At 41.0% G+C, this 21,481-nt stretch overlaps 2 protein-coding genes across 2 annotated transcripts in view; one reads left to right on the top strand and one right to left on the bottom strand.

Annotated features, from left to right (window-relative positions):
* The window catches only part of glud1a (glutamate dehydrogenase 1a), a 23,200-nt gene extending 16,042 nt beyond the window's left edge, over nt 1-7,158 (bottom strand). Inside the window, exon 1 of the mRNA XM_070840479.1 lies at nt 6,625-7,158. Within this exon, the coding sequence (XP_070696580.1) occupies nt 6,625-7,039 (415 nt within the window). The 5' untranslated portion in view covers nt 7,040-7,158. The remainder of the gene's footprint in view (nt 1-6,624) is intronic.
* shld2 (shieldin complex subunit 2) lies at nt 6,874-21,481 on the top strand. Its single transcript, XM_070840477.1, has 11 exons — nt 6,874-7,010; nt 10,016-10,182; nt 11,481-12,364; nt 13,084-13,234; nt 13,651-13,758; nt 13,840-14,034; nt 14,923-15,069; nt 15,306-15,515; nt 17,627-17,870; nt 19,294-19,409; nt 20,838-21,481. The coding sequence occupies exons 2-11, from the start codon at nt 10,020-10,022 to the stop codon at nt 21,008-21,010; spliced, it is 2,391 nt and encodes a 796-aa protein (XP_070696578.1). The 5' UTR covers nt 6,874-7,010; nt 10,016-10,019; the 3' UTR covers nt 21,011-21,481.

Here is a 21,481-nt window from a genome sequence, read left to right as displayed (position 1 = left end):
GAACATTAAATAGCCTAATGTTAGCTAACTGTGTACGTGCTTTTATCGATGTTTCAGTGTGTAGCAGTGATGTACACAACTCTAACCTCAAATTTGTCCCAAAACTAATTTTCATGCTCCCTGATCAGATTTTTCTTCAGCCCCGGGATTACTGGGCGACCCTTGAGACTCATGATCCTTTTAAAGCAACTTTGAGAGTTTGTCAATATCAGACAAATGTCATGGTGGCAATGGGACTTACAATGACTTTCAGAGTACCGTGGCCAGAATGACATCTGATATCCTTCATTCTTATACTGTTTAGTGTGGTGATGTATGCACTTTCCCACCATCTAATCTACCGTCTACCATGCTTTCTTCTCCACAGGGGAGCCTGTTGCCAGACTGACTGGCAGTCTGGTCTGGGTGTTAAGACTAACAGGAGTCTAACAACAGTCAGTTCTTTAAAATGGGGACTTTAGACTTCTCTGTTTGTATTTCATGTCATTTCAAATCAAACATGAGACTATTTATTCATATCTCTTAGAGCCCTGTGGACACAGGACTTTGCCACTTTGGTGTTTTGGGCTCAGATTGTTATTTAAAGTGTCTAACAACATTATGGAAAGGATCCCTACAGAGACAGACCTGTAAGATCCTTTTGGTTTAACCACAAACAGCCGTTACATCGCTCTGTTCAAAAACACCAGACTCTATTGACAAAAACAATCATTTTAATCCACAGAACACAGGAGTTGTTGATCTAGTTTGTTTGTGTTATTGTTATTGTGTTAGATCCAAGCTAACCGTTTAAAACACCAAAGTCCAACACCTTTTGTGCCGACCAGCCAACAACATAAACAAACTAACTGTTGTTTAGTTATTGATCACTGTTTTTGTTAATGGAGTCTGGTGTCTTTGAAAGGAGTAATATAACAGCTGTTTCTAGTTTAAAAGGATTTTCCAGTTCTCTTTCTGTTGAGATCCTTTACATAATGTTGGCAATGTAATGGACCAATTCTAACACTTGCTGCTGAAGTGAGCTGCATGGGAACTAAAAAAACAGGAGGGAATTCTGTCTGAAGCTGCAAATGAGTCTGGAGTACAACCAACACATGCAGGCCTGCTCACACACATCAATGTAAACAACACAGCACACAGCCTCCTACTGCTGCTGCAGCAAAGAAACGGCACAAAGTGACTTCAGCTCAGAGAGGCAAATGGAAAAACAGATCCAGAAGAAAAATAAACAGAAAAAAGTCTTCTTTCAACACAACCAGACTTCTTCTAGGTTTCAGACTGGTTCTGAAAAATGCGAGAAATTCAAATGGAAGAAGAGACAAAAAGATGGAAAAAATTACTACGAGATGCCAAAAGGACTGAAAGAGGACGAAGCAGGAAGTTAAAAAAAGAAAAAGTGAGGAAGAGGAGGAGAATAGAGCGAAGTGAAAAGTGAGGAGAGAGAGAGGAGAGGCTGGCGTGAGAGGAGTTGTTGTGAAGCCGCAGTGAGTCAGACTGGGTGTGGTGATCCAAACAGGCCCATTTAAAGGAACAGTGCAAAGAGCTTCATATTCAGTGATGTTAATCGATGAGTTTACTTCACCCTCAGTGCAGCTTCATGTGTAACAACCCCAACCATCATCTGACTGTACTTATGTTCAGGATAGTTCCATCAAGGTAGTCTCACATAACTAATATCCAAAAGTACCACCTCAGAGTTTCCAACAATGTTTTGGAGCAATTTAAGAAAGTTAAAGTAGCAAAGACAGTGCAGAAATACTACTACTTCTCACTTTACAAGTCAAAGTCCTGCATTCATAGTACAAAGGTATCAGCGTCAAAATATGTTTATATCAGAACCAAAAGTAAAAGTAATCATTCTGCACTGTAATCTATATGATTGTATTGATTATAGTTAGTGATCATTCGTGTGTTCATCACTTTAATGTTGCAGGTGGAGCTCACCTCAATGACTTTATATCCTGCTGGTAGTTTGGGAATTTTTTTGGGCACTGAGCCTGGGGCTAACAGCTTTTAGTGCGAGGCTAACAGCTCCCTGTACATGTAAAATGGGGCTGGTGTAACCAAAGGTATTAACCTTCTTATGCTGGATTCACACTACGAGGAACAAAGCAACAAAATGGCCAAGCTCGGCCAGCTACACTGACAACTGTCAATCACTCAATCAATCAATCAATCAATCTTTATTTATATAGTGCCAATTCATAACAGCGTTATCTCAAGATGCTTCACATAAAGAGCAGGTGTAGACCAAACTCTTTAATTAAGAGAGGGACCCAACGATTCAGGAATTCAAAATTAAGGATTCAAGAATCCCCACATGAGCAAACATCAGATATTATATTGGGCAACAGTGGCAGGAAAAACTCCCCTTTAACGGGAAGAAACCTGGAACAGACCCAGGCTCAGATGTGGGCGGTTTAAGGGAGTCACTGTTGAATTGTTGCTACAGTGCTTGCTGATGTGGTTATTGTTATAGCCTTGTGTACCAAACTAATTTACAAATATCTTTAATAGCTAGTAAACATGATTTAGTAGCAATAGCTAGCATAGCGTCACATAGCTGGATAACACACTACCACAAGTTGCCATTGTGATTTAAAAATGTACATTCATGTACGTTGCATGTACATTACTCCAGCTACACACTGCCACCCTCTGTTAGTGTTGGTAAATAAAATGTTTCAATAGCACAGGGAGCCATAGTGAAACAAAAATGTGCGACTGCTTTGCGCTTCTACGCATGATAGAAGCATTGAACTATTAGAAGATTATTCGAATACGCTGTTTCTCACTTTTCATTTTCACAAAACAAAGAATCAGCGGCTGAATCCAGAATCAAAATAATCATCAGCTGCAGTCTGATACTAAATAATTCAAAATAAGCTCCAACTCAACCAACTCCACCAGTAAAATCGATATAATAACAGTCACAGGGGAACGCTTTCCTGCTTTAATCAGAATCAGAATCATTAATACTTTAACTATAGTTTCCTCACTATAGGAACAGACTTTTACTGGAGGAACACTTGTGACTGCAGTACTTTTACTGGTAACACAGTATTTTTACAATCTGGTATTAGTACTTTTACTGCAGTAAAGGATCTGAGTACTTCCTCCTCCTCTGAATATAGAATAACACCAGATTTGCACTTTAAATACAGACAGCTGTAGTTGGACTTTGAATGTTAACAACTGAAAACCAACACTAAGTTTTCTGAAGCTTCTGCTAACTACCAGCTTTACCAAAACACCTTGCACCTACAGAGCCCCAAAACAGCTTAAACACAGTCAGTCAACACTGCTGCTTTAAGACTGAAATACACAGCCAGACCAAACTCTGCAGCTTCACCCAGAGACAGACCTGTAAGATCCTTTTTGTTTAATCACTGACAACCGTTACATCGCTCTCTTCAAAGACACCAGACTCCACTGACAAAAACAGTCACAGAAGTTACAGGTCTACTAGACACCAGAATATGTACAAATGTGATCCACGCATAAAAAAAAAAAACAGAGCACCCCTTTAAACTATTGCAGAGGACACAAGAAGGCAAAAGCATGATGGAAAACAGACATTTCGGTTAGTTTCATGTGAGGAAAGTTACAGCCTCCTCATCGCTCCACACTGAGCTGATGATTGCAGCTCTTCAGTCCAAGTCATCCGCAAAGAAACCGAAGCGGTCAGACAAATGTAGTAAAAAATACAGTATTTCCCTTTCAGATGTGGTGTAGACGAAGTAGAAGTAGACATAAAGTACAGTATCCGAGTAATAGTGCTTTCCCCAGTATAAGAAATACTACTGCTACTACACAAACAAGGGTGCAGATGATAATAAGACTAAACATCAGAGACAAACACGTCTCAGTTATTTTTGTTAATTGAACCCAAACTGAAGAATCAAGTCTATCAGCCAGATTTCTTCAGGAAATGAGATCAGGACGTCTTTATCTGATGGGATTAACTTGTCTCACGTTCCTGCTGACATGCTGACTTAACTTTGAGCCCTGAGCTACTGAAGCTTTCCTGGAAACATCTTGTTGCGACTGTCGAGGAAATGGCTCTAAAATGATCTGAGTTTAGCTTAGACACACATAAAGTATGAATAAATAAACTGAAAGACAGAACCTTCAGCAGTCCTCTAAATGTCTCATTTAAAAAGTAAAACAAACAATGTCGTTTTCGAGACATCCTGTTAACAAACAAACAAAAGAGTATTCTTTAAAAAGTGAAATATATATCAGAGAGCAGAGAAAACCTGTGCAGTGGTTCAGTGGCTGAATGAGAGGAAATATTCAGAGATTTGCTGCTTTTAATTGTGCAAACAAACACATCTTTTGGGATTGCCTGATAATTCAACACTGTGGGGGAAGTGTTGAAGAACAATTATTTTAGTGAGCTGATCCTGAAGAAATACATGGCCCATCAGGGGCCAGATTACAGAAACGTCCTCTCCAAAGTCTTAAAGGAGAACTCTGGTCATCTAGACACCAGAATATGTACAAACAGGCCCCAGGTTTAAAAACGCCACAGTTCTCCTTTAATTTGCATAGCACTTTTTGTGCAAAGATGTAGCTTAAAGTGCTTTACAAAACAATAATAAAACAAGCAGGAAAGACTGATATGAACACCAAGGATTAAAATTTAAAAGCTGACAAACTTGGATAACCCAAATTAAATGCTGGATTAAAAAGATCAGTCTTCACTTTATTTTAAAACATAGCTACAGGAAGTTATTCCACAGTTGAGGTCAGCATGATGTAAGAGAAGTAGCAAACATTCGTAGTTAAAATGGTCTAATTTTAAAGATGGTCTGCATACGCAAAGTAAACATGCTTTTATGTTTCAACTTGGTTAGAGAGTCATGATGCCCTCATCACTGGTCTGCAGCTGATTCAAGCATCTGCTACCAGACTCTTACCAAAAAAAGAGCATTTTAACGACACCACGCCTTCTTCTGGATTAATAATTCTAATCCAATTATATATACATTATTTTGCAACATGAGTACATTAACATTTTCTACTTTTAAGTATATTTTGAAGAACAGACATGGTCAGACTATGAGACAGATGAGACGAACATACAGCAAAACAGACTCAGGACACACACACACACACACACAGAGCTGACTGGACTGTCAGCATTCCTGTCTGGGGAGGAAACCTGGCCACCTTGAAACACACTAAACCTGTCCAACTCCACATTCAACATGTACAGATCCGTATACATTTCACATCCTGCATAAAATTACATCCCAAGCCTGACACACACAATTTTACTCCAAACTTTATCAAATAGGATCCCTACAAATATAAACCTCTAAGATCCTTTTCGTTTAACAGCCGTTATATCGCTCTCCTCAAAGCCACCAGACTCCATTGACAAAAACATAATTTTATCTCCCAAAAGGGCAACATAAATACTTGTCAGTTAAACTAATTAATAAGTATTTTATGAGCAAAGCCAGTTAACTGTTGTGTTTAAGACTTTAAACAACAACTTGCCTCAGCCAGGCAAGCAGAAAGTGCCAAATACCATCACTTTTCATACTAAAAAATCACCATTTTTCATGTTGTAAAAAAACATAAAACCCGTCGCTTTCTAAGCTATTTTGTACACCGTAAAAACCCACCAAAATGCCATCATGCCAGTGATGGTGTACAGAAGCTCTGAACTTCCTGGCTGCACAAAACAGAAGAAAGGACTCACTATTCTACAAAAAAAAAGCTGTAAAATGTGGCATTTTCGACTGGGTGTTCACTGCTTTTTACAGCATTTTGTTTTTTTGGGAAATAGAGAATGAAAAATGATGATACTTGGCACTTTATGCTTGCTGTAGGAAATCACCATGACATCACTTCATTTATGGGGCCTTCAAATGTGGTCGTGTTCACTGTATTCATGACGGGAGTCCATGTGACTTCTCTCCTCTTGTGGTTTATCTACAGGAAGATCAGTCCCTAACAACATCCCCACCAATAACACTACTGCATAGTGCCTTTCGTGAGGTCATAACTTTTCATGGTATCACCATCCTTGTGTCAGTCTCACCTCAGTTTACTGCACATTTTATTAGAGTAACGTTTAAGTACCTTTTAACATGGGCAAGGCAAATACTGTACTGTACTGTACTGTACAATACTTGCTCCAGGATCCAAGATAACTGCAGTTACTTTGAAAAGAGATTAATAAAATATCAAAATACCAAATACAATGAACAAATAAAATATCATGTATTACTGATGGGTTAAAATAAGATACCCAGCAGAACATTAAGTCATTAAAATGAGCTCCACCTTAGAATCCAATATTATGATATGTCAGTGTACTTTTATTTTTGGTCTTGAACATTTTTGTGCTTCCACTTTAGGAAAATTTTGAATATAGGACTTTTACTTCCAGAGCATGTCTACATGTGGTTTTAGTACTTTTACTGTAGTAAAACATGGAGTACTTCTTCCCCCACGGGTACTGAGTAACTTTCCACCACTCCATTCCTACAACAGCGACAAAATACTTTTGTAATAGAACCTCTTGACCCAGTTTAACCCTCCTGACAGAGTCCTCTGCTAATGTACACTGATAGATAGGTGCAGGTCTGTGGTCCCGGTGCAGCTCACCTCCCTTGCAGGGTGTCCGGTGCTGGCTGTGCTGAGCCCGGTAGCCCTCTATCACCTCCCACTCCCCGTTGTCCCTCCTGATGGGGAAGCTGACGCTCAGGACGTGGTTACACGGTTTGATGATCCTCAGGATCCCGCGGACCCGCTTCCTCTTCTGCTCGGGGCTCTCCCGGGTCTTCAGGCCCTCCACCAGCTTGTCCTCCACGATAGCGGCGCCCCGGTCGAAGAAACCCTCCACCATGGTGAAGAAGTTCGGGTCGTCGTCCAGGTCTACGGCCTGGCTGTAGCCGCGGTACCGCAGCAGGGACGCGGTCGCCGGGAGAGCCGAGTCTGCAGCGGCTGCGGCGGCGGAGCAGCCCGAGGCCAGGACGCTGCCCGCTCCCCGGGTGAGTAGCTCTCCAAAGTACCGGTACATTTTGGGGGGTTTAATGAAGTTTGCCGTCCCGGGGAGATCTGTGTGCCGGGGCAGAGGTGCAGGGTGTTGGTGGAAGGCGAGGAAATGCCACGGGGAATATTAAAAGTTTACCCGCAGCAGCGGCTCCTCCTCCGGACGCCCCTTCCGCTAAACTACACGTTAAACTACACCGCTGCGTGACAGCGTGCGCACGTGCAGCTATCAACTAAACACTAAACTACACGGGACCGTTTTGACCGTGTAGGCTAAGTTAGCTAAACTTTAGCACCGCACAGCCGCCTTCTAACTCAGTTATACTCGACAGCGGGACTCTGAATCTGCGCCAAGTGGAATCAGACACATATAAAGTGAAGCTCACATGTCAGCAACGAACACCTTTCATCTTATTTGACGTGTTATATTATTTGGGTTGTTTCTAAGCCAGCGTAAAGCTCACTAGCATTAGCATACAGAAAACTTCCGGTTTTGACTTAAAAAATAAAAGCATAAAGCGATAAATCGTTCATGGTTTGCTGTAAAACATTTTATTTACGATTTTAAACATTCCAGCATAAATATTTGGAAGCCCAATTCCACCAATGTTATAATGTAAGTCATTATAATTAGAAACTATGATTAGAAATAATAACTATCTAAAGTCATTATTTTGAGATACTCAGTCACTATTTCTCATTATAATGACTTAAAGGATTTTTTAAATCACATCAGTGGGCATTAGCGTCAACAGAATTGAGCAATTAGTTTAGTTAGTAATTCAGCAGAGTTATTGTTTATTCATCAATGTGACTTTATTAAGTCACATTGTGTGGACGTACTTTGATCAGATGCAGTTGCCCCAAAGGATTGCATTGCAGCCATTGCAGCCCGTTTAGCAGCTGCGAGCAAAGGAGAGCTACTGGACCAATGCCAACACTTTTGTACCTACCAGTCATTCAGACACCAGGATATGTAAAATAGGACCCAGGTTTAAAAATACATATGTTTTGATCATTTTACAAATCATCAATCAAACCACAGATTGATTTCCCTTCTTCTAGTTGTAGTTTTTTAAAAAAAAATAATTTAATCAAAAGTCTTTGATTAAAAGTCCTCGACTCCTCAGCCTCTTCTTTTAAACTCAGGCTTAAGTTGTGTTGGCTCCCCATAAAGGCTGCAGTGTTAATAAAGCCAAAAAATGTATTCAGTGTCCACTTAGTAGGTTTTTCTGGGCAGGTGGGGTTTGCTCGCTTGTCATGGAGATAGCCCTGCTGTCATCTCCTCCATTATGTTCAAACAGGTGATTATATCTGCTGAGGAAGACTATACAATGTGACAAAAAGCTCCTGAGCATATTTGCTTAGTTACGTTTTATTTTTTTGTTAAACTAAACTACCACCATGGTTACCAATATGAGCCAGAGCCCAAACAGATCCTCACAGCTATCCTCTTGATGTTCAAATTGCACCAGGATTGAATCCAGATGATGTGAAACGACTGGCTGTCAAACGGGTCTGAACCTCTGTTCTCCTCACTGCCGCCTCCCCCAGCATCCTGCCATCCGATAGGTGGAGCCATGGCGAACCAGCGGCTCTGCCTGGTTATTGTTCCCAGCTGGGAAACAGACCGCCATCTGCATCCATCTGCATGATGGATCCATGTTCTGCCTCCATGCTGTGAAGCGTTTCTGCCGAGTCATGGTTGTGTAAGATCTGACGAGTTGTTCAGTTTTAAAGTTAAAGCTGCTGAAACTCCAGAGAGGCCTTTTCTTCCTCTGTGGTGAGACATATAACCATGAGGCAAACAATGCAGTCATTCTTACATAATAATGCCAAAAATCACCACTTTTACCTGTGGAGTTTGGTCTGTTGCAGTCTCCTCTTTAGAGCACATTCACTGTTTAAATGAACAGTTCACTTACTTACTTTAAAGGATCTACCTGTGTCAAAGCCGACCTGACACAGTATACACAGCACAATATGACATACAGCAGTGTTTCCGCTAGGACTTTTTTCAGGGGGAAAGGGTTTTGTGCTACGTCGGTGGTTGAAGTGAATATCAATAGGTAATTTAAAAATATGAAATAATATGACATTTGACCACAAAACAACTTTTAGTACATACTCATTAACATAACGCAGGCTTTTTTTCCCCCTTCAAACCTTCAGGCTAGCTAAAGTAACGTTAGCTAAACTAAATTCAATCAGGAACATTTAGATACATAGTTTTATAGAAATTCATTGGCAATTCTTTTACAGATGTTGATCAATGGCGAGAGACAAATCATTTTTTTGATCCCATTTGAACTGTGCCATGGTTCATGATGTGGGACAACTGGTCACCATGTTTGTTGCAATAAGATGACATTGCACTTAGGGTGAATTTTTTCAAAGATCATCATGCTAAAATGACTGTAAATCTAAATTTTAAAGCTGATATTTAAAAAATGTCTTCCTGTGGGGCATGACCCCATAGACCTACACATCCATGTCACCATCACTGATAAAATTGCATCCCTGAATTTATGTGACAGATTTTACATTAAAAGTTATGTTGCAAATGCAGCACACGTTATGTAAGTTAAAATAACTCAACATTGACCTTTGTCGCTCTTTATAAATGACTAAATGACTTGGAATGACTTTTATACCTGGGAAGTCGAACTTTTTTTGGGTTCATGTGTTGTGAGCACCTTTCATATAAAGGAACAAAGTCCCGCCTCCAATGCTGTAACCAGTTCTCTCTAGAAATCCATGGGTTTAATCCCCTTGACAGAATGACCACTGCTGTCATTTTCTGTACGAGGACAGGCAACACATAACATGAGACATATAAATCGATAAAATGCATATTAATGCTATTAGAAATATGGACTAAATAATACAACTTACTGATAGTAATTTTGCTGCCTGTTAATCAAAACCTGCTTCTCAGAGAAGCTTGAATCTGCTTTAACTGAATCATTTTGTCCTGAATTAACTTCTGTACTTTCCTCCTCAGCAGCATGTCTGACCGACCGAAGATCCACGTCTTCCTGGGGGCTCCTCCTGCCTGCTCTGGGCTAACCTCAGTGTCTGGTGCTGGTGTGGAGGCTGAGCAGCATCCCCCTGCTGACTGGAGACACCTGGAGCTCACCTGGTGGGATCGGCATCTGAGGCCTGCAACAGGTGAGGCATTCAGGGACCCAAGAGACGAGGTTGATGGAATTTGTTTCAGTCTCTAATTTATAATTTAATTTATAGTCTCTTTTTATTATGTTGATATATTTCTAAATGTATTTATGATATTTTGGGTATTTCAAGTTTCTCAAGCAAGAGTTTTTTTAATACAAATACTTTAAATTTTTGTTGTATTTTCATATTTCACCTACATTTTCTGTAGTTCCGTATATTACATGCTGCTGTAATTAGGAATAATTAATTTGTTTACATTTCCCAACGCTCTATTGTTCTAGCTGTCAAAAGTATTGATGTTAAAATAGCCAACAGCTATTCTTCTTTGATATATATTACATTTCCCTAACTGTCTGCAATTATTATCTCTTCTTTCAATAGTTTGTTACTTTTCTGGACAGAAAAATAAAGGACATTTGTAGTCTAAACCTATAATCTATTTAGAAGAAATAAAGTAAATTATACTCTATTTTAGTTTGAAATTAGTAGTCGATCAACAGAAATCTGCTGTTTCTCTCAGTTCTATGTCAAAGTAAAATGAATATCTTTGGGTTTTGGGCAGTTGGTCAAACTAAAAGGGACGTCACATTTAAATGAGGATTCTGAGAAACTGATGGATGCCATATTTGGACAATTTGTTATATATTTTGTTGTTTGCTCATGTTGGGCTACATGGCTGCACAGATGCGATCAAACAGAGACAAGACAATAGTAGGATCGGCCTTTTTGGCAGCTAAAAGGATGATTCTGCAAAGCTGGAAGATTCATACGCCAAAATATTTTTTTTTAATAGAAGCCTAGTTTTTAAACCTTACTGATGTGACCTGAATAGCTGAAATAATCTAAATGTCTCACGTCAAAGTGTTTCAGTGCATTTTCACTTAATTCAGACCAACTGAGCAGCCTTTTTTAACATCTTGTTTTGTTTTTAGATACATCCAAATCATATATTTTACATTATTGTAATTATTTCCTGTGATATACTGCCTGGAGAACACCACTTTTCAATATCCTGGAGGGTTTTGCTGTGCAAAAGATCATAATCTTCAAAGTGATTTTTAGTTTATTTTCCTTCAAGATTTTCAGTTTAAAAAAAAAAAATCCAGTATTAATTTCTTTAATGTCTTGCCTTGTAACTTGTTTTTCTGAAAACTGCTCTAAAAATAGCCGTACTTTTTGAAAGATTCACAGTGGAATCAATCTGAACATCTGGCAAGAATGCACATAAGTTTGTTTCCCAATTTGTTAAAAAAAAAAACTGAAAAAAAATTTATGATTTGTTTATTTTTCAGATGAGGCTAGAAGTCAAGCAAGATTGTCGTCAGAGGAGGAAAGAGCCAACAAGGAGAACGTAGCTGATCGATCTACTGAGAGTCGCCAGGATGACATAACAAATACTGATCCGGATGAGTCACACGGACAGGAAGGAGTCGGATCACAGGAAGAATTTTGCTTGGATGATCACAGACCTACAGGAAGATTTCTCGCCCGAGATGAAGAATCAGATACTGGAGAAGAAGTTCGGTGTTCAGCTTCAGTTCATGACTATCTGGACAGCTGTTTCCCTGCAGCTCGTCCAGAATCAGGCAAACCAGAACCTGAACCTCCACATGCCTCTAAACCCCAGTTGTCACTGGCCGTCCCTCGCCTTTCCGCCCATACTCATTACCTTGCTACCTGGACTTTGAGTCAGGCATTGATCCTCAGAGGCAGGCATGGTGCCCAATTAGCAGCAAGTCCTGAGAAAATCTCACCTCCCAAAACTCCTCCATCCGGTTCCTCCAGCACCCCAGAGCTCTTCAGCCCTGTCATCCCGTCACCTGGAGCCTCTGTCGAGCTCTTCAGCCAACCCAGCCTGACCCCCAGGGCGGAGGAAGGGGGCATCATCGTTGAGGCCACCACAGATGGGGTGCTGTGCTCCCAGGAGGCCGAGCAACAGAAGTCCACGCCGGCCCAACCTTCCCCATCCAAATCCCCCAATTTCAAGAAAGCTCGAATCTCAGAAAACCTCAGGGCTCAAGCGCCTGTGGTGCCGGTGAACAGCGCTGCTGCTACCGCTGCCACTGCTGCCGGGCTTAAGGGTCCCCCCACACTTCTAGTCCGGTGTGACAAACAGGGGTTGCAATACTCTGTACTGGTGGCAGTAGTTCACCCCTGTCACCTTAAGGAAGTCAAGGTGAGTGGAGATGTTACGATACATCTTCTATCGTGGGCTCGTAAAATCTGAATTATGTGAAAGAAAATGATTCCTTAAGGCTAAAAACCACTGTCAGACCTGATCATGCCCACTCAGCAGATGAGGTGAGCAGGAAGTCAGACAAACAAATGGAAAGGAGAACCCATAATAAAAATAAAAACTCTTTCAATCGTATATTCCACATCAATATTTTTTAGTAATCGGTAGCATCGGGCCAGATGTTAACCAGTTAGAGGGATTTTTAACACCATGTTCGATGAGAGGTTCATCATCAGATGCGGAAAAATATTCACTTTCACTTAAGTTGCTGTCTGTTGCTACAGCATAACAAAGCATAAATAGTGTAAATACATACAAGAAACACATTTAAAACAGATAAAATACGAAACACAGCTCAGTAGGGATCCTTTCCATAATGTTGTCAGACACTCAGAATAACAATCTGAGCCTGTCAGTGGAAAAACAAGCACTTTTAGTGGACCTACTTTAATTAGGTGCAGTTTTCCTAAAGGATTAAGTTGCAGCCATTACAGCCCGTTTGGCGGCTGCTGGCTGAGGTGATCTACTGGACCAGTTTCATCACTTTTTGTACCGACCTGTCATTTAGACACCAGAATTTGTACAAATAGGGCCCAGTTTTCACTTTCTAAACACTTTACATGTGCTGAAGGTAAAGTGTTTGATTTGTGGGATTGAAGGTGAAGTCTGGGCCAGCAGCGGGAACCTTTATCCCTCTGGCGTCCATCGTGGTAACAGACCAATCAGGTGTTGAGATGAAGGTGGTGCTGTGGCGACGAGCGGCGTTCTGGGTGTTGACTGTCAGTCCTGGAGATGTTCTGCTCATCACAGGTACAGATACACATGCCCTGTCCACCTCACGGTGTGATTGGTCAGCTGGGAAGGTTTTTTATCTCTAACTGCGTGTGGCTGTCAACGCCCTCAGTTTGGAGAAGCCGGCAGTACTGGCACAGACGCTAAGAAATGCACTGCTGTGGACGGAGCAGCAGGAACATGGATTTAACCTCCTTTTTTTAAGGAGGCTAAAATCCTGCTGTCCCCCATCCACAGCAGTACATTACTTAGTGTCTGTGCCGGGACTCCTGGCTGCTTCTCCAAACTGGGGCGTGCAAACCACCATCTACTATAGGTGATACACTGACTGTGGAGAAGGACCTCATACAACCACACTTCAAATAATCTGAACTATCCATTTAAAATTTACAAATTTGTCGTATTAATGCAAACATTGTTGTATTGTCGTTCAGGACTGCAGGTGAATGAAGACAGATGGAGAGGAGAGACAGTGCTGCAGTCGACCTTCAGCACCAAACTGCTCAATCTGGGACCAATCACCGCTTCCACCTCACCATCAGGTACGGCCACACCCGTGATTAATCAGCAGCCTCCTCTGCTGACTGTCCCTAGTTCAACTGCCTCTCTCTCTCTCTCTCCAGTTCCTCAGCATGTTAATGCTCACTCTCTCAGCTCTTTGTGCGGCTTTCTCCGGGAGCGGCGCCCCCTGCTAGTGTCTTTGAACCTCCGCCCCCCTCAGGACCTGAACCGCCTACCCTATGCCACGCTCAGGTCTCTGAGGGCCAACATGCTGGTTCACGCCCTGCTGCGTGTCACACACGCACACATTGGCACAGGTGAGCTGGTCACAGGTACAGACATGAGACTCTTCTGGTTCAGCATCAGGAATCACGATGAGACGCTGAGCTGAACTCGTTTAGCAGTGGTGAACTGATGTCGCTCAGCCATTACTTGGTTTCAGCCAGTGATTTTAAACCCGGGCCCTATTTGTACATATTCTTGTGTCTAAATGACTGGAACGTACAAAAAGTGTTGGAATTGGTCCCGTAGATCACCTCAGCCAGCAGCCGCCAAATTGGCTGCAATATTTATGATATTAATATTAGATTAATATTAGAATTACTGTTGCAGCTATTGCAGCCCGTTTGGCGGCTGCTGGCTGAGGACCAGTTCCAACACTTTTTGTACCTACCAGTCATTTAGACACCAGAATATGTACAAAATAGGACCCAGATTTAAAAACCTGGAGTTACCCTTTAAGTTTGACTCACTGTGACGGCCATGTCTGCCAATCTGTTCAATATGGAACTGAAAAGAAATTGTCATTGAGAACAAATCCTTAATATTTGTAGGAAGAAACAAGCTCAGCATTTTTTTGTCTGTAACAGTAGCTGGTTCATTAGCTTTTACTTAATGTTTGTCAATAACATGTTTGAGTTTATAAGCGTTCAATACAACTTTTGAATCACACATACATGTTTGGAATGTGTTAAAAACAAGTCTGAATTTTTGAGGAATTAATACAAGTATCATCACTGTTAACATTGGCATTTGCAATCGGTAGATTTTGACCAACAGTATTTATATGAATACAGAACAACAGTGGTCCCAGGGCAAATCCCTGTGGCACACCACTGAGTTCTGTAAAATGCGCTGGTTAATTCTGATGTTTTGACTTTGAAACTGATATGTAAAAGAGTCTTAATGAAATGGATGGTTGCCAGCGTGGCGGAGCGAGGCGACGTCTCGCTGCAGGTCAGCTGTCCAGCTGAAGGCCATTCTCACTGTGGAGCAGCCGGACGGCCAGCAAGGAGCGCTTCTGCTGTGGGGAGCAGCTGTGGACTGGCTGCCTCGCTTCAACAAAGACAGAGGTACACACACACACACACACACACACACACATAGATGTACACACACACACACACACACACACACAAACCGGTAGTATATGTGTAATGACTTAAAGTTAAGGTTTACACTAATCTTAAAAGGTAATTCTGGTGTTTCTAAACCTAGGCCCTATGGCAGCAGTAGACCAGCAACACCTGAAACTCCTCCATTGTCACTGAAATCACAATGAACTTTATAAATCTTCTGTTTCTTTCAGCAGCTGTCTGGGACTTCCATGTCCTCCTGGTGAGGGAGGGTTTGACCTCTGACCACCCAGAGCTGCACTCAACCCCCTGGAGCTCTGTCCAGCCTCTGGATGCTGCCAACCGCCGGGCGCAGGACTTCTTCAAACCACGACCTGTCCAAACAGGAAGTGGCAGCAGTCTGGAGATGGACATTGACACGCTGCTTTCCCAGAAATACAGCGGTGAGTCTGAGAGCATCTTTATTGTGAGGCTCACCTGAAATAAACCCTGCAAAGGGTGGAAATATCGCCTGGTAAACTTTTACAGAGCTGAAATTATGTTCTGTTCTACACTTTAAATGAGTTTAGAATTACAGGCTGACTGAAATATTTATTATTTGTTTCCTACAGTCATCAGATATACATAGAACTTTATATAACTATATTTTAGGTTTTTCTTGTCAATGGATAAGAACAGAGAAATACAGGATATATAGAGTTGGTTTCATTTTCACCTAACATTATTTAATTACACAGTAAACATAATCTGTTCATTTCACACCAATGACTATAAAAGAAGTGGACATAGCCTCCAGGTTTAAACAGTGAAACCATTGCTAAAGAGCCTTGAACCTACATTCTTTCTAATGTCCAGCAGGGGGCAACTCCACTGGCTCCAAACAGAAGTCTGATTGGATGGGAGTCTATGAGAAAATGAGCCGACTTCTAACTTGATTTATTATCTCAGTAAACATTTCCTAATGAGTTTATGGTCTCAGTTGCTAGTTTACAGTCTTCTTCAACGCAGCAGGTGTTCATTTAGTAAATTATGGTCCCATTTAGAAGACATTAGACCTGAAAACAATGGAGGCTTTAGGGTAGGGCTACCTGTTGACTAACCAATCAGAGGTGATCTTCTTCAAACAAACGGCACTTCTGACTCCGAAAGACAAGATGGCAATGGCCATGAAACCAATAAATAGATTAGATTGAGAAAACAGAAAATCTTTGCTGCAAAACATTTTAAGTTTTCAACCAAAACCTGAATTTCCTCCTAATATTTGGTAATGCTCTTTGATAAATTTGCAAAAACGAGTTTTGTTCATATTGTAAATCTCACTGTCACAAACTAGTGACAATACGGCAAATATTCAACCGTAAATGCAGAGTTCACACATGTCAATTCTGCTGTTGAAGTAATTCCTATTACCACAGAAGCTTAGAAGCCTAAACTGCTTACTTTGTGTTTGTTTAATGAGCAAAAGTACAAACCTACTTGAGCCTTTAGTCTCTTAGCACCAAAACATCCATATAAAAGATGTTTTTTCAGCTTTTTGATGCCTCTCCAAGCATCACTTTGCACTGACTTTGTGGGGCAAAGATCAAAGACGTAAACATAATCAAGATGACGTGAAATTGCACTGGGTGATATGAGAGACGTGACTTGAAAATATTCAGCTTTGGTGAAAAATTGTCAAAGAGCTAAAGTGAAGTGAAGAATCTAATCGCTGATTGGCGGTCCTGATGTCCTGACATTGAATCAAACATGGGGACACTTTGGCCCATGACCTCTATGATGTGCTTCTTTCTAGCTTTTGGTTCTGCATTACTTGTAGCAAGTTATCACAAGCATTAGCACCACTTAGCATAATCATTAGCCCCAGCTAGCAAAAGCATTAGCCCATGTTTGCATAAGCATTATATTTATTTATTATCCACCAAAACAAGTTTTCCCCTCCAAAACTATTTTGTAAGATTATTGCATCCTGGGCTTAGTGCCACACAAGACCATTGTGATTGGTTTAAAGAAATACAAACAAGCCAGAGCATTTTTCCCCATGTACCACAATGATGATAGATTCAACCAGAGTGTAGAGAGAGGTCTGGAAGTGCGAGACTCAGACTAAAGTGGTGGACCGACTGACCAAACAACATAACCTTCCCTATAACTATGCTGCTAGCATAGTTAAAAATAGTCCTAAACTTTCAGAGAGCCAAACTTGAACCCTGAGGGACACCACATGTATATCAAAGCTTCCTTTATGTGATAAGAAAAGAGGGCCTCAGAGTGCTTTGGGAGTTGAGTTGTTGCAGCGCATGCCACATGGCCGTATGGTCATCTGTTGGTGTTTGGTCCCAGCTGGTGACCTTTGCTGCACATCATTCCCCTCTCTCTCCCGTTTCCTGTCTGCCCCCTCTATTATGGAGGCAAAACATGACCAATAAATAAATAAATAAGCAAAAAACAAAAGTAGAGCCCTGAGGGACACCAACGGTAAATTACGGCTGTGAATGTGTGAATCAAGTGTGTGAACAGTATCTGAGAGGACGATTTTATTTTTTTGCTCCACCAGGTGACGTAGAGCTCAGAGTCCAGGTCATCTCCTTCCACTTCCAAGATGCTCCGCCTTCCCAGAATGCAGCTCAGCCGGGCCTGGACAGCTCCACGGCGATTGCTGGCATCTTAGCGGTGCTGAATGGTGACATCACCTACAGTGGGTGTGGCCGCTGCTCCGCTGAACTTGATACTGACGCCAACGGCATCTACAGCCCATGTTACAGCTGCCTGCCCTACACCGCCGTACGCCGATACTACAGGTACGACCTATATTATCAGCGGTCATTATTAGAATTATTCTGATGCCAACATTTTAGTTAAACATGGACATTTACAAAAACATTTGCAAAACATTTATTACATGTTACAATATAATACAGTGCAATAGTAAACAGTAAGTATATCAATTCAATTCAATTCAATTTATTTGTATAGCCCAATATCACAACAGAGTGTCTCATAGTGCTTTACAAAGTTCACTGAAATAAACAAGTGTAAGCGAACAAACAATCTAATAAAGAGTCCAGCAGTCGATGAGGCCAGTGGATCAGTCCGATGGATCAGTCCGAGGCATCACCTGCCCTTTATGACCCTCCTTCTTCAGGAAGGAAAAACTCAAAAAACCCAGTGGGAAAAGAGAAACCTCCGGGAGCACCACAGTGAAGGAGAGATCCAGCTCCCAAGGACGGACAGGCTGTAGCCTTGGACAGACGCACATCCATTGGCTGGTGGAGAACCACATCAGCGGGGCCAGGACCAGGATCCATAGGAACCAGGGAACCACATCAGCAGAACCAGGACCAGGATCCACAGGAACCAGAGAACCACATCAGCGGGACCGGGACCAGGACCCACAGGAACCAGAGAACCACATCAGCAGGGCCAGGACCAGGATCCACAGGATCCACAGGAACCTGAGAGATGAGAAAGCACAGAAACGCTCCGGGGAAGATAGCAAGTTAGAGGCAGACATTTGGCTGACATGAGACATAACGATGGAGAGGAAGAGGAGGAGAGAGAATAGAGGAGCTCAGTGCACCATAGGAGTCCCCCGGCAGTCTGAACCTATAGCAGCATAACTAGGGGCTGGTCTAAGGCCTGATCCAGCCCTTAAATATATGCTTTGTCAAAAAGGAAGGTTTTTAGTCTACTCTTAAATGTAGAGAGGGTGTCTGCCCCCCGAACCCAAACTGGAAGGAGATTCCACAGTAGAGGAGCCTGATAGCTGAAAGCTCTGGCTCCTGAACTACTTTTGGAGACTTTGGGAACCACCAGTAGACCTGCATTCTGGGAGCGCAGTGCTCTAGTGGGGTAGTACGGTACTATAAGATCTTTAAGATATGATGGGGCCTGACCCTTAAGAGCCTTGTAGGTGAGGAGAAGGATTTTAAACTCTATTCTAGATTTTACTGGAAGCCAATGAAGAGAAGCCAGTACAGGAGATATATATAAATCTAAATTTATTTATATCATACTTATCTTATCTTATCTTATATCTTATATCTTATATCTTATATCTTATCTTATCTTATACTTATATATCATATCCAATCATGTGGTTTGATCTTTGTGGGAGGCGTGGTGACATTTTGTCTTAAATTTGGATTTTGAGATTGTAGTTTAAATGGAGAGATAAACCCTGAAAATACATTATCTGTGTGTGTGTGTGTGTGTGTGTTTCAGGCCAGGTGTGCTGACAGTGAGTGGGCAGGGCAGCCGTCAGGTGTGTGTTCAGGTTCCTCCTGTTCCGCTGCAGAAGATCCTCGAAGCTCCACCTGATAAACTCCACAGAACCGCAGGTGAGACACAAACTGATTTTCTGTCAGTTGCACTGACAGACTCAGTACTCAGTACTCAGAAAAAAATACTCTGTTAGCAGTAAAAGTCTGTTCCTATAATGAGGAAACTGTAGTTAAAGTATTAAAGTTGTAACAGTTGTTGTGACTGTTGTACTATTGTATATTCTGTCATTAGATTATTATTCCTCATCATTTATGAAAAAGCAGAATTTTCTTGTCGGATTTGGTTGAGGTGGAGATCGTTTTAAACAATTTAGTACCAGACTACAGCAGATGATTATTTTCATTCTGAATTCATCTGCTGATTATTTTCTCCACAAATCCATTTATTGTTTGGTTTGCAAAACTGGTGAAAATAGTAAAAAGCTGTTTCAAAATGAGCCAGAGCCCAAAGTGACTCCTTCACAATACTTGTTCTGTCCAACCAACCGTCTAAAGCTCAATGTTATGAAAAACTCATTCAAATTATTCAAATGAAAACCAGCAAATATTTACATGTGAGAAGCTGCAACCAGGATCTGTTGACTCCAGAAAGATTGACTCCAACCATCATCAGGATAATTCACCTTCATTTTCTGTGAGTCCACTCAGTGATTAATTGCCTAATGGTTTTAGCTGGACTCTACAAACTGTTGGGGAGTTTGCTTTAGAACAAAACATCACATTTTATAAAACTTTTCATGTGTTTGGTGTAAAAATCAGAATCAGTTACTGAAGTCACTGAAGATAAATGTAGAGCAGGAAAAAAAATTTCTCTCAAATGTGGTGGAGGAGAAGGAGAAAGACAAGTAATTTCAAAGTTCTGGTAAACTTTGCTGGTGTTGTTAATGTTTTTATTGTATTGTTATTGCCTTTTTTTTTTACGTATTGTTTATTTTCATCTGATCTAATTTATCTGACTAATCAGAACATTATTTTAAACCTCTACATTTGAACTAAAAATCAAAATCCAGATTTAATAAATCCAGAATTACCTTCTGACTAATAAGAACCATCAGATTGACCTTTTATTGATGTATATATAATAGATGTATTTCTGTCTGTCACATAAATAAAACAGGTGATCTTCTGCAAACAAACTTATATTACTGGTTTATTCTTCTCACCTATTAAACATAAATTGGTGATGAATATTGAATGAGGATTTGACTACTGGTATTTATTGTTTTGATACTCCAATTGATTCAAATCATCAAATCATAGTTGTATAAGCCCATTTACTCTCATATCACATTATTAATACAGTATTTTATAAATAATAATTATGGAACTTTAAATGCATTTGGCATTTATTTTTTTACCCTATAAAATGCTCAAAATGTACTTGAAATGTATTTTGCCACAGTGGTTTGTCATCTGGCATTCAGGATACTCAGAGGTCAGAGTGTCTAGAGCTCATTGAATATTTTTTACTGGTCTGTCTCTCAGCTCCAGGTTCGGAGGTGAAGCACATCCAAGTGGCAGCAGAGAGGATCCAGACCCTCCTCTCCCTCCCCAAAAAAACCTTCATCATCGGAGTCCGGAGCCACTTCCTGTGTGACGAAAACAGTGTCCCCATCAGTCAGGACCTCACACTGCTGGACCTTCAGTTTCCCAGCTGACAGATGACTATCATCCAGACCAGATGCCAGCCACCTCAGTGTGGGCAGACCTGATTTGGGTCGTGGGGCGTGCTGAGCCAATAAGCAGGTTCGCGATCAGGATCCGTTCCAGGCATTTTTTGATGTATCGCTATCAGCTATATAAGGCCTGGTTCACTTTGGGTTGTTTGTAGTTGCAGTTGACAGTTTTTTGTCTACAGGTTCTGCATTAATTTGCAGATATCTGTACATAGAGATTAATTGTGAAGAAACCAAATATCCAAACTTTGACAATGTTTTGGAGAGAATTATTGGTGCTTTCAGAGGATATTTTTACACTATGTATGACTCTCTTATGGATGCTCATCTGGCAGCCCAGTTATTTGATAATTTGTCAACATGAACATGTTTAGATAATGTATATTTATTTTCATTTCAATTAAAACCAGTGTCTACAAACTGATTGTGATTTGAGTGTGAGTGTGATTTTAA

The sequence above is a fragment of the Pempheris klunzingeri genome, chromosome 12 (genome assembly GCF_042242105.1).
Source record: "Pempheris klunzingeri isolate RE-2024b chromosome 12, fPemKlu1.hap1, whole genome shotgun sequence".
Taxonomy (NCBI): Eukaryota; Metazoa; Chordata; class Actinopteri; order Acropomatiformes; family Pempheridae; genus Pempheris; species Pempheris klunzingeri.
The sequence above is the reverse complement of the archived record's forward strand: the minus strand, read 5'-3'. Positions and strand labels throughout refer to the sequence as shown.

Bases quoted from the DNA above. Each gene is read 5' to 3' on its own strand.
- shld2 (XM_070840477.1), top strand. From the start codon at position 10,020: ATGTCTGACCGACCGAAGATCCACGTCTTCCTGGGGGCTCCTCCTGCC. The intron at 15,516-17,626 runs GTGAGTCTGAGA...TTGCTCCACCAG, and splicing joins GCTTTCCCAGAAATACAGCG to GTGACGTAGAGCTCAGAGTC. The intron at 17,871-19,293 runs GTACGACCTATA...TGTGTGTTTCAG, and splicing joins GCCGTACGCCGATACTACAG to GCCAGGTGTGCTGACAGTGA.